Below are 13,817 nucleotides of genomic sequence, written 5' to 3'. Positions count from 1 at the left end.
CTATGGCACTGTTAATTTTGTCGACTATGTATATTAATAATTAGTTGAGAAAATTAATAGCGCCATAGCGATTACATAGAATCAAAAAACAAGCGAGAAAGGACGAATCACAGGACACACATTTTACAAAAGCGAGACCACCAAGAAATAATAACTATAACGTACGATAATAATAAAAACGATAAAAACTAACCGCAAAAGCCGCAGATATCGCGTTGTTACCGTTAACATGCTTGACAATCGATGATAATATATACATTTTTTAATTAGTCTACATATCTAAAGTGTTGTAAAATTATATTGCACATACATGAAATTATAACCATATGTGATCATTTTTTGATAAATAATTGAATTAGTTTACACATGAAGTATTGTTGAATTAGGGTACACATCTTACAAAAGCGAGAATACCAAGAAACAATAACTATAACGTATGACATAAGATAAGAACTAAAGCCGCAGCTATCGCGTTTGTTAACATGCTCGATAATCGATGATAGTATTTTTACTTTTAATTATTGTTCTCGGAAAATGCGTGTATTGATCGAAAAATAACGATTAATATCTAAATATAATTTACGAATTATTAATTTTTAGTCGTAATCTTATGCGTTACATCAGTTTGTTATAATTGAAGGATAATTGAAGTGCAGCAGTTTAACACTTTTTCATTAGAGCGAGTTTAAGCGCGGGCGATAATCAAATTTTTAATGCTTTGTTTGCGAATGATTCTCCGTTCACAAAGTCGATATTTTATGAACGGTATAGAAATTGTCGTTTATTAAAATTTAATAATTAAATTGATTGAAAAATTTATGCTTTGCTTAAATTAAATTTGTATTTCTTAGATTTTTAGAGGTACAAAAAAGATTGCGGCAAAGCAGTAATACAAACAAAAGAGTAGAACGGTTTTAGTAGGAAGGAGGGTCATCAAAAATTTATCTGCTGACATAGCAGTTCTGCAGATGTTCTCCTGTCGAGTGCATGCTCGTGCGAATTTCAGCGAAATCTAGCACGTGTTCTTCCGTTATATCACGCTATGCGAGCATTATCTTTTAGTTATGTAGTGTTCAGTTATATAAAGTTACATCTATTGTAAGCAGGAATTAAACAGAATTCGATTTTGTTCTTTCGAGTTATCGCGTTAATGTTTGCTTCGTCGAGATAACACGTAACGCTCGTTAGTTTCAAAATACAATGTTCATGTCGCCTGACGATGTGAAAAGTTGAGTGATATTTTATTACTTCATATTTTTATTAAATTTTGACGGTAAAAATGATATAAATATAGTTGTGTCTTATTTCGTACAATTCGAAAGTATCGTCCAGGCTTTTTAGATACAAATCGTTTCTTGGAGATGTGCTTTTAGACACCTAGATATTTTCCTCGTGATTCATCAACTCTTCCTTCGTGTTGTCAGCATTCCAAATTTTCTTTCGTAGGAATTAACTTGACCTAATACACATTCTAAGAATTTGCAGCAATATAGCGCAGTGCGTTGCACAGTTAAATGGGCAATGACAATTACAATCCGAGATTATATTCCTCTTTCTAAGAAGATTCCGCCTCTGAATTTTTTTTCTTCTATCTATATCTAACGTGACATATACCAGCTACTTTGCGCTTTAAATAAACGCTGAAGAGCTCAATGACATGACGTGGCATGAAGTAACTTTTAAAGCAATGTAAGTTTTCTTGATTTATATAGACTATAATGAACCAGCCACATCGGCTGGTCACTCGGTGCACGAGGGAAAAATGCAGAACGATTAGATACGATCGGCAGATAATCACTGCACGGTCGATTACCATTCGATTTTATGACCCAGAGTGAAACCCAGAGAGAGACCAGGGCAGCCCAGGGTCGCCGCGTTTGACCCCACTTTGCCACATCCTATTTAGACCACTTACGAATCATATTAACATACCACGTTGCCGCACGGTATCTATGTAGACTCGGTCGCGATAAGTGACGGGACCTTATTCTTCAATTAATTTCGATTTTGTTGATTTTGTCGTGACAGACACCGTAAATCCGAGCAGCTCGACGAGCGCTGGAATACCTGATCGCCGGGATGTATCGCGGATATATAAAAGTCGCGCCAAATTATGGCCTTCGCGTCGAAGAGAAATGTAGTCGTCTGTCAGGTCTTGTCCGGTGACAGTTTATACGGCAAAAAAAAGAAACTGGTTATTCTGTGCACGCACAGGTGATACGGCGTCTTTTTAACGGCGAGAGTAATTCCAATATTAAATTACTAATTGGCAACGTGGTCAAGGCACGCATACAGCCGCTATGACTCAGAGAATTTCTGCTTCGTGCTCCGAACATATAATTTACACAGTCATACCGCAATTGTGGCTGCAATTGTCTGATTATTTCGCATAAGAATCTACAATTCAGCTTTTAATTAAATTATAATTATTCTCTTTGAAGCATTTGGGAAGGTTTGGCAAAATCGAGAAGAGTTTTCATCAATTCAGTCTTTTCGTTAAAGAACTTAAATGGGCGGTGCAGCTTTTATCTTTTCCTTTTTTTTTTCAAGCGTGCTGCACGTGACATCGACACATTGTTATCGCATACGATGAGGTCCGTTGACGTGTTTCGCATACGAATCGCGAGGACGATAAATCCCGTTATCGCTCGTTCGCGTCCGAGTTGGGCCTATCGAGCTATCGTTTTCTCTTTTTTTTCTGGCAAACAGATTTTTCGCCCCAGTTGAAGCGTGCCGTAAATTAAACGACATGCGACGCGCAGACGAGGGTGTGTCACTTCATGGACGAGTGGCCCCGTTCGATTAAACGCGAGCTCGCGTCGTGAGTTTCAATTCTATTCGGGCTCTTCCTGTTGCAGCGAGAGGAGTGCGGAGAAAGCAGCGTCGGGGCACGTATTGTTTTAAGCCGGAAATGTTAAGTCTAATACGTACAATCTGTTTAAGAAATTATTTCGATCGCTATACACTTCGTTCGATCTATCGAGTCGCTATCTAACAATAAAATCGGTATTTCTCGCTGCTGGGATAGTGTTTGATAAATTCTGGAGTCGGAAGAGTCATCCCTGAAGCTGAGGACCTCAAAAACGTTCAGATATCCCGGCATAAGCGGATGCATTTAACTTGGCCTGCCTACGTGCGACGAGAATTCTGCACTCTCGCTCTTAACTCATGTGACGACCCGATGACGTCAAATGTATGAAGAGAGACTGTGATGTCATCGTATATTTTTAAAGACAGGCGAGAGATCCGACCACCTCCCGGCTTTGTGATTTCATGCACGTTTTCATCTTTTTCTTAGCCGGCTGTTTATAAATACCGGCGTCACTGACGATTTGCTTTCCTTTCATTGAATTCGCGCGAAATTCTCACGAAGTTGAAATTATTTGCCCGAGAGAGCACATTTCTCGCGTGATTTATGCTGGACGTATACCTAAACACTTTCGGGTAATTACGACATGTGTCAAGAGAGTTTCAATGTAAACAGAAAGTAAGAAAGTTTTGAAACGAATTATTTCTGAAAGTTAGTCGTAATTATTTAACAAATCAAATTTCTATCAAAGCATCTGACCGATATTATCCAAAAGTGATATTTACGTGCGGGAGATTTTTAATTTAAAGCTTATTTCTCCAATGTTGAAAAATTTTCTCGCTATTAAATTAATTTTCATCTCCGGAAATAGTTGTCTCTCAACTTCTCTGTAGATAAAAATCGACTGCGTTGGCGTCCGCCATCGGAATCCGCGGCTGACGGGTAATTAGTTCGTCGCACTCTCTACATTCGCGGAATGAAAAATTCCGTTTCGCGCCAACGGGACCGGATAGAGAAACGCAACACCACGTGTTTTAGCTTCCCGTGTACGTTTTTTCCTTCTACGTACACATCGTTAGGTCGAAACGAGCGCGGTCTTCGCACGGAACGAGCCTGGATTCGGTGCAGCGAGCGCAAAACGGAGGTGGATTATTAGTTCTGCCTCTCTCTAAATATTGAGACTGCGCCACGAGGGAACACGCACACCCCCGCCTGACATTTCATGGCGATCTGGAGGCCACGCGCGTAACGGCCACCACCAGATATGCCACAATTTATCGTGGGACGCGTTCAAAACAACTCCGATAACTCAATAAAGGCACCATATATTCATCGCGCCTTCTCGTAGTTGAGTCATCGATCCGAACGACTGAACAGGGTGAGCACTTGTTCCAGCACGAGTTTTCATTCATCCGCTCGTCAAGAGTCGCGGTCAGGTTTTTTTTTAACCTCCTATTTAATTACTCTTATCTTATGGCATACGGACTTTCGCGATGTATGCATGTATACATGGAAGCACAGAAGTGAAAACGCTCAATTCGCTACTATATAACAATTGTAGTAAGAACGATCGTGCAATTTGTGTCGCCTGGCGAAATAAAAATTATGCTGCTCGGACTCGGTCGAGATAGTCATTATTCGCGTAATGAAGTAACGAAGAACATAGTAATATAATGAAGAAAGCGTGATGCAGACGCGACCGCAAGGCGCCGATTAAGTTCTATCTGAAATCGGACGGCTAATGAATAATACATGCATTTACGTTATTCGTATACGTACATGAATATTCGTGTCAAAACACATCGTGCTCGTGTTTCGGCCGACGTGTTCGTTCCGATCGATCGCGATATTAATTCGCGACACGTACAAATCGAACACGATGTGTGTTACAAATGTAATCTACGGGCATTGACAAACACGTGCACATGAATGTGCAAAAATGAGTCATTTTAGTTGATTACTGTATTATATATATATATAAAAAAAAAGAGAAAAGTGCGAAGAATCTTTTTTTGCGTTATCTAACGACCATTATTCGAAAAATATATACCGCAAAGAGATAGACTTTCGCAGGTATACTAAGCTATCTAAGCCAAATTATCAGAACACGAAAAATTTTATATGGAATTAATTTGCTAATTATTTGCTATTATTTGCTTCTAAAAGTAATTTTTTTGCTCCAGCTATTAAAAAGTTACGAAGGGCTGGATAGCTTAAGATTAAGCTGTCCAGCCATTGTACAAAAAAACATACATAAGTCAAAGCAAAAAGTTAATAATACCAAAATTATTTGCTATTTTTTGCTTGCAAAAATAACTTTTTGCTCACACTATTAAAAATTTACAAAGGGCTGGATAGCTTAATATACCTGACTTTCGCGTATTTAAGGTCCGATTTTTAGAAACTTTTATTTAATGTATATAAATAGATATTTGATATTAAACATAATGAATACACGATATATAAATATCGAATGGATATTAAATAGAAAATAATAAAAGACAAGTTGATTGATCGTTAAACAACTTCTTATTTAAAAACTATTATAGCCTCAGCACTTTAATAATTTTATCTCAAAATGACCTCAGGAATATACCATAAATTTAAATTACACGCAGTCTGAGTTAACTGCCCTGCTCTTTATATATATATATAAAATCTGCCATTTAGTTTTGTAATCAAAGCTATCTTAGATCCGGTCATCGATTCGTTGAGAATCGGATTATTCTGGACTTAATCCAAATCGTTTCATTGGAGAACGCTATTAGACGCGCTGTCTGATCTTCTTTCTGAAGGCGAGCATTGTGATGCACCCTTTCAGCCGGCGACAGGTGCGTTACGTAACCGTTGAAAGTTAACGTACGCTCCGAGGAGAGCCGATGATCAAGCGAGTGGTAGATGCGAGTCGCGAGTTGTTGGCATAGGCAACTCGCACTCGAAGAAATCTTAAATGATCGGCACGCAGGTGCCGATGACTCATACAGTGTCTTCTTCCTGTTATTTTTAGCTTGCGTCTCTCGTATCCCCGCGGGAAAAAGTTCACGTCGTTAACAATTGTTCTATTTAACATGTTGCTTGCCCGGCAAATTTTGTACGTCTTACCGTCATGGTATTATAGAATTTTCGTTATTATAAGCTTAAGCATAATGACAAAACTTGTGCAATATGATTATCTTTATTAGCAACATGTTACATAGCGCACTTAATTATTATCTAACTACATGTATTATGCAAAATTTTATATTAAATGGCATATATTATTTAGTGTTTCAAAAAATTTCGATACTGCTTTATAGAATAACAGCTATTTAATTTCTATAACTTCCCGATTGTCACTCTAGTATACAGAATAAAGCTATCGGGGTAAAATGAAGTGTTGTTTATCCTCATTCTTTGAAAAATATATATTCCAAATAAACAATTTTTCTAAAGATCTGAATTCTTTATCTTGTTATCTTAGATAATAAAACATTAAAACCATGTTGTAATTATTCTAATTAAAGACACAAATATTATAGAAAAAAAACGACCGTTTAAACATATATACATTTACTGCAAGGCTATTATTTTGCTATAAAACAGTAGAGATTTTGTTATGCGTGACTGCTCGCGAATCAATTACAATATTCTTTACATCTGTTTCTCGGTTATTGTCGCATACCAGATTGCGAGACTGGAATGGAAAACTAATGATCCGCGAAGGAGCACATTTCAAATGGCTAACGCTGTCTGTTTCAGGTAAAACGTTTTGTCAATCTTGTAAGAAGAAGTGCAGTGGGGAGGTACTGCGGGTGCAGGACAAATACTTTCACATAGGGTGCTTCAAGTGTGCTCAGTGCAACGCCAGTTTGGCGCAGGGTGGTTTCTTCGCACGTGAGGGCTCCTATTATTGCACCAAGGTGAGTCGCATCTTACTCGACATTCTTTAGATATTTTTTCACTCAACGCGTTCGTTATTCTGCTAATCAGGATTATCGGGAGCGCTGGGGCACGCGATGTGCCGGTTGCGGAGAATATGTGGAGGGTGATGTGGTGACAGCCGGCGAGAAGCACGCGTTCCATCCGAATTGTTTCCATTGCCAAAGATGCCGGCAACCGTTGCTGGGACAAGGAACAAAAGTGTCCCTTGTTCAAGGTACGTGACGAAACAATTACTCTCGACTCGTTGAGGGCTAAATTGAGGCAGCCTCGGATCTGCATCTTTATTTAGCGCATTACTGCTTTTCGACACAACACCAGCAGTTCTTACACGAAACGAGAACACCGAATGACGCGTGGAAGACTCGTTAATTCAAATAGCCAACAGTTTCTGTGATATTGTAGATTGCGATGCGTTGATGCGTATTGAGTTATTGCGTAACCGATGTATCTCTTTGGTACAACTTTCACAATTAGCGTGGCAGTCAATCTGTTAAAGCAAATTGCCACTTGGGCATATCGTTGCTCCACCATTACAAGGCCATATGTCTACTATGTTACGTCCTTGTAACAATTACGCGGCCAAAGGTAAAAATCCGGCATGACGTGCATCACTTTATCGTGTATAACGGTGCATGTCACCCATTTCCAAGAAATTAAGGCCGATTGAACATTACGAATAAAGTACGCTGGATATCACATCTAGTCCTTCGTCAAGAAAGTTGTTGGGAAAATGAAAGTAAATTCCATTCATTATCATTTAATTTGGAGAATGTCAATTAAAAAAGGAAATAATTTAATAAGGAAAATTTTATTTTTATCAGCTTTTAAACAAAATTCGAACACATTCCGTATTTTTCCGAACCATTACATCAACATCTTAATTTGTTACTATTAATAAAGCAGTAATTTATCGAATGTTTTATGACGCAGTCGATACAATAGAATTGAGCGATCTTAAATCAATTTCTCTCAAGTGAAAGGATTGGTAGTCGTAAATAAAATCGGATGACAAATTTCATTATAGAAGAGACAATTGGCACGCAGCGCAAAGGTTAATGATGACGTCTCAGGATCTGTCGCCGGATCTCATTAATCTTCACTAACTTATGCATTGTTCATAGGTCAAGCGCTATGTCACCGATGCGTTGGTATCCCGGTCCGGGAGGCCTCCACGCCGATCAGCAATAGCGCCGGTACCAAGGGCGGCGGACAAGATCCTGGTGCCTGCGCCGGTTGTGGAAACCAATTGAGGGAAGGTCAGGCATTGGTCGCGCTCGATCGTCAATGGCACGTCTGGTGCTTCAAGTGTTATAGCTGCGACACTGTGCTCCACGGGGAATACATGGGAAAGTGAGTCTCGCGTTGATCCACAAATCTATCCTCGCATCTTGAACATCTACAAACATTAATTAACATTACTCTAAAAGTATGATAGCTTCTTTATGAGATTGGGCAGTCATAGTGTTGGAAAAGTTCAAAAATGAAGCTTTCAGAGTAATAAGCATGTCTTGAAAAAACAATTAAGAAATGTACACTGTAATAAGTGTTTAAAAAATTATTTTTCTTTATTTTAATTTCAACATTTTTCTTCAAATCAGTACAAGGATGTGGATAAAGAAGATACGATTCAAGTGACGCGCGAGCTGTAGCCGTTAAAATTTTTTTCAACAGAGACGGCGTGCCTTACTGCGAGAAGGATTATCAGAAGCAGTTTGGAGTTAAGTGCGCCTACTGTAACCGTTACATCAGCGGCAAGGTTTTGCAGGCCGGCGACAATCATCATTTCCATCCGACTTGCGCGCGCTGCACGAAATGCGGCGACCCGTTCGGTGACGGGGAGGAAATGTACCTGCAGGGTGCTGCCATATGGCATCCACGCTGCGGTCCAGGACCTACCGGACCCAATGGCATCGTGAACGGACACGGGGACGCTCACACCCCGCAACATCGAGAATCGGAGCGAATTTCCAGCAGCGCTTCGGAGATGCAGGTAAGTTCGGTTGCGTCGCGCAATCGGTGATTCGCTGTCTAGTCGTATTTATTCTGTACATTCGTGTATTATAATTGATTTAAGCTATTGCAGAAGCTTGTTTATTTTTCCTTAATTTAACTACGAAAATTCTGAAGCAATCGTAGCATCCTAATATGTCTAATTGTTTGGATATACGTTTGACTCGCTTATTGTGAATAAAGATTGCTGTATACACGGCGTTAGTAATTTATACAATTTCAGAGCAATTCTTGTGATTTACATAATATTGATACTACATAACAATGAAAGCAAATCTCGCGTTATATGAACTAACACAGCATAATTTATATTAATATAGTATCATTTATGTCTTAAGCTGATTATTTAATACGCGTGTACAATATTGCCTATATACAGGCCGTTTCCAAGTAATTTATACTCTTTAGTAATAGATTTTACATGAATCACTAAGAACACTGCGTTCGAAAGAGCATCAAAGGTCAAGTATAATTTAAATAGCAGATAATTTAAATAAAACAATATTTTAAGCATTGATGGTATATATTCTTTAGTACATTCAGTGACGGAAATATATTATGTCGTTGAAGCGACACTCACATATCTGAAACGGTGAATGGAAATAGCATCGCGTTCCGGAGCGTTCTAAAATAATACGTCGTGAGTGTCTAATTTTGATTCCTTCCTGATCCAGAGGGTATAGAACAAACTAGCGTTTTTCAAATGCCATTGCTCTTAGTTACTCATTGAATATCTATTATTATATAAAAGTTTATTTGATCAGAGAGTCACAGTAAATTGATTAAATTTTCAATACATAATATACAAATATCAAATTTTAAGTGAGAAAGTCGAGAGTTCGATATCGTATGATTCAATAGTTAGCATAATATTATTTTGATGTCAATATTGTTAAAAATTATGATATCCATATTACGTTAGAAAATTAAAAAAAATGCATGCTGCTGTTTATGTCTAGCACTCGCATTATTCGACTTGGTTGCATTATACATATATTGAGTTGTACTCGTCTGCATAATTGAATTTACCAATTATATCATAAGGAAAGCGAAGTGTTTCGCATATATTGAACATTTTCCTGAAGGTTTACTTTGTGATTTCTATCATCATAGTATGTAACATACTCTCTATATTAAAAACTTCTTTTTATGTTTTAAATCTTGCAAATTTTTCTCCGAAACACTTTGTCATTCGACATATATTCTTGTGTATGTCATGTGTTAATGTAATATAGTGGTAATATAGAGCAGAACACCTTAAATCCCCCTCAAAAGAGATTTAATTATTTTGTCAGCTTTGTGTATAGCTTGATTTTTGCCTCGGAGATGAGCTGGCTTGTCACTTTACCGTTCTTTCGTCTCACGCACGCCTCGATGTAGGAAACAAGCGAAACATCAAAGATTATATTATCATACTTGATTTTTTTATTAAGTTTTTATTATCGCTTTTCTTAATCGTTGTTTACTTTTTCCGCACGGTCATTATGTATAGTTTTCATTGCGGTCACGCACGCCAAGCCTGAACGGATCGCTGTGCAGCCCTTACAGCAGCCTCAGTCGCAAGGTATGCCATGTGTCACTTAGCACAGCACTCTCTCAACAAGTATTTCTGGTATCACTTCTCACGTTACCTCTACTCGGCGACGCGTGCTTTCGCTCTGTCAGACACTTCGATCCTATTTCAATTTTATCGAGCCGTAAGATAGAAAATTAAAACTATCGAAACACTGTTTGGGATTTATACTCTCGTTAATTTTCATTAACAAAATGATTTCTATCAGAAATCTAATTGCATCGTTAATCATTTGAATTAGCGACCGTTATTTAGATGTAAATGCATAAACGGAGAAAGAAAATTAATGTATTTTTTTTTTAATTCAGAAATCCTCCGAAATATAAATTGCGTTTCTCTTGACAGAGTGTTGCTCGCCTTGCACGAGCTTTTTCTTCTATACAAAGTACGTCAGCAATTCGAATAAAAACACAAAAATATCAATTCCTTTCAAAAGAAACGAATTTCAAATCAAAATCAAATTATTTTAAGGAAGACTTTGTTTATCCGATTTCTTCTACGCACTTTGTATAATTGATAGTAATATTTAGATATATAAAATGCAAACTGTACTACATGTGTAATAAAATACATTGACTGCCTTAGTATTATCCCGCTCGAACTGGAAGCCCCGGCCTGATCCTGCGAGAATACGGACGACCGGCGGAAGATGTGTCTAGGATTTATACTTACTCATACTTGACTGAAACGCCCAGTCAAGGATATCTGAGACGTCCGATACAACCGTACGATAAACCCCCCACTAGCCCGCATTTTCATAGACCTAGCTGTAAGTTTTTTTTATATACATAAACCTAGCTGTTAGTTTTTTTATATACGTATTTAATTTAATTATTAGAGATTAGATATAGAATTTATATAATTATAGAACAACACTATGTAACTGTGCTATAGTCAAATGTAATCATCCTTTTTATATCTTGAATGTCAGGAGCAGGAATTTCAATTCATTTAATTTCTAAATTACATTTATTAAAATATTCGATTTTTTAATGAAATATTTCAAAGAAATATATTTCATTTTACTCTATATCGTTCGTCTGATTCGTCAATTTATTTACGTTCTTCAGAGTAAATTCGTCAATTACTTTTAGTACGAGAACACGCTTGCTTTGTTTCACAGCATCTCGTTCGATAAGAAGCAGCGGTGGACGCAGCAGCAGATCAGGAATGAGAGCTTTGGTCGATGCATTGAGCGACACCAGACCGAAATCGCCGGCAAGCCAGGTGGATAACGATGAGCCGATAGAACTAGCGCATTATCCGGACGCCATGAAACCACCCCCGGGGGCACAACCACCAATCGAAAGAGATGATTTCCCCGCTCCGCCATATCCTTACACTGATCCTGAGAGACGTAGACGATGGTCCGACACTTACAAGGTATTATCTGATATATTATCGCTTAATCCTCAAAATAATATAATATCACGTTTTCATTAATTCTTACGTGATGCTAAATATTATTAATGATTAATTAACTTTTCAATGTTTGCTCCTAATTCAGGGAGTACCTGCATCTGATGATGAGGATGATGTGGATAACAAAACATATATCAAGGAGGCGGAGCAGAAATTAAAAAAAGAACAGGATGAATTGAGCAAAATCGACACGGGAATAGCTAAGGTATTCCTGCATGATCGCGAAAAAGATCGGGAGAATTTGAGACACAGGGCTGCGAACGTCGATCCTAGAAATGCCTCGAGGACACCGTCTGCCGCCAGGGAACCAACGTACCGATTGCGCTACGAGAGTCCCGTCGGTGCATGTAAGTTACAATTAATTTTGTATTTTTAGTATTTTGATATGAAAATTTTTTTAATTATTTTACTTGTCTAATTAGTTCTGTTCAATATTTTGAAGAGAACATATTGTTCTTAGACTTACTATTAGATTTGAAAACCTATGAACAGTGTCACATTTAATACGTAGAAGATAATTCGACGAATGTTTTGTACAGCGCCTTCACGGAATATCGATCATGCACGACCTTGGGAGGATGAGGATGGCTTCAGCTACAGATCTAGCGGGCCTAGCTACAACGGTAAGTTTTTGTCCGCCACGCAACGCCACTCGTAATTGTCTTATTAACATAAGTAACGATCATCTCATACATGTCCACACGTTCGCACATGACACTAACATACCACTCTACCGTTTAAAGTAATATCAATTAGAGAACACTGTTAGTCTCGATAGAGTGGGGTTTCCCAGGGCGGGAGGTCGTAAATGGTCTCATTTTATCGATAAAAAAGAAATTTGGGTTTGCTATGTGGAACGAACGACCGAATCGGCCAATGCAAACTATGAATGTGGGAGGGTTTCATGCTAATTAACAAACGATGATAACAGTACGAAACGCTCGAGAACAGGACTTTATTTTAAGTGGCGTGTGTGTAGCATCAAAAAACCATACATTGGGCGCCCAATTAATACAACAGGTGATGTATTCTGCCTATGCATGTTGTCGTCCCTTACCTGCTTGCCTTATAATTTTTTTTTCTTGTCGAACTGCGAACGGCGCATCAACCGATACCTCGAAATAACGAGCAATTAAATCGCCATTGCAATCTTTAGCCCTGGAAATCATTTCTCGAGGTAATTGATTCTGTTGCTATATCTTGCATGCTATTTGGGACCACGAAGTTTATCATACACGGACACATATATTGCTCCCATGCATATCACTCTCATTTTCGCGTCACGACCGTACTTTTAGATAGAATTTTAACTGAATTTTAAATTAATTAAAAAATTATTATTTTTCTTCACTTTACTATATGCTTCAATAAGATTTAAATCGCTATCGTGATCATTCTGTTTAAATTTATACAAAGTTAACGTTCAATCGAAAATAATACAAGATATATGAATATTTACTATAAACAACTGTTTCTATAATTTCTTATTTTATCTTTTATTTTATTAAAGACAAATATAACTTAAAATTACTAGCTAATCTCTGATTTAATTTTGATAATTGGCAACTGAGTTGTTAAAAAATTTTTAATATTAAAATGCTTTTTTAAGAAGAGAGTTAGTTCTTAGATATTTTTTGAATCTTATTTACAATATTGGAAGATAATTTGACAACACGGTTGTTTTGTTTTATTGCGCATGATAATTATTTCTTTTCTGCACCGCACATCTTCGCTTTCTGACAAATATACAGAATTTTGTGCTTCACGGTATATCTTCCAATGTTGGGTCACCAGTTAATTTTAGAACGCTAATCTGGACAGCTAATCTGAACGTTTGACAGCTCAATGTAATTCAATTTTTGTGCAATAAAGATTGTATAATTAAGAAACAACATTGCGAAAGCGTAACAACATTGAAAAGGGCAATTAAAGATTACTATTATGAATTGATGAGGTTATTTATAATACAAAAATTGACTAATTATTGCAACTTTCAATAATTACAATAAAATGTTTAATAGCAAAAATCTTTTCGATTGGATTTTTGTTTGTAAAAATTATAAAGAAATCTACTAACGTAAC

General features: G+C 37.4%; 1 protein-coding gene across 13 annotated transcripts in view; it reads left to right on the top strand.

Moving 5' to 3' along the window:
- Positions 1–13,817, top strand: part of LOC112463294 (actin-binding LIM protein 2) — a 44,435-nt gene that overhangs the window by 22,609 nt on the left and 8,009 nt on the right. For 11 of the 13 annotated variants that reach the window (XM_025029613.1, XM_025029617.1, XM_025029616.1 and 8 more), the window contains exons 2-10: positions 6,548–6,708; positions 6,779–6,944; positions 7,852–8,080; positions 8,402–8,720; positions 10,233–10,304; positions 10,899–11,082; positions 11,437–11,696; positions 11,821–12,082; positions 12,275–12,358. In XM_025029613.1, coding sequence (XP_024885381.1) covers positions 6,548–6,708; positions 6,779–6,944; positions 7,852–8,080; positions 8,402–8,720; positions 10,233–10,304; positions 10,899–11,082; positions 11,437–11,696; positions 11,821–12,082; positions 12,275–12,358 — 1,737 coding nt within the window. The remainder of the gene's footprint in view (positions 1–6,547; positions 6,709–6,778; positions 6,945–7,851; positions 8,081–8,401; positions 8,721–10,232; positions 10,305–10,898; positions 11,083–11,436; positions 11,697–11,820; positions 12,083–12,274; positions 12,359–13,817) is intronic. The other 2 variants (XM_025029614.1, XM_025029612.1) reach the window with 1 other exon arrangement.

This window comes from Temnothorax curvispinosus, unplaced genomic scaffold (genome assembly GCF_003070985.1).
Source record: "Temnothorax curvispinosus isolate PA1 unplaced genomic scaffold, ASM307098v1 QBEX01013138.1, whole genome shotgun sequence".
In the NCBI taxonomy this organism is placed as follows: Eukaryota; Metazoa; Arthropoda; class Insecta; order Hymenoptera; family Formicidae; genus Temnothorax; species Temnothorax curvispinosus.
This window is presented reverse-complemented; position numbering and strand designations above follow the sequence as displayed.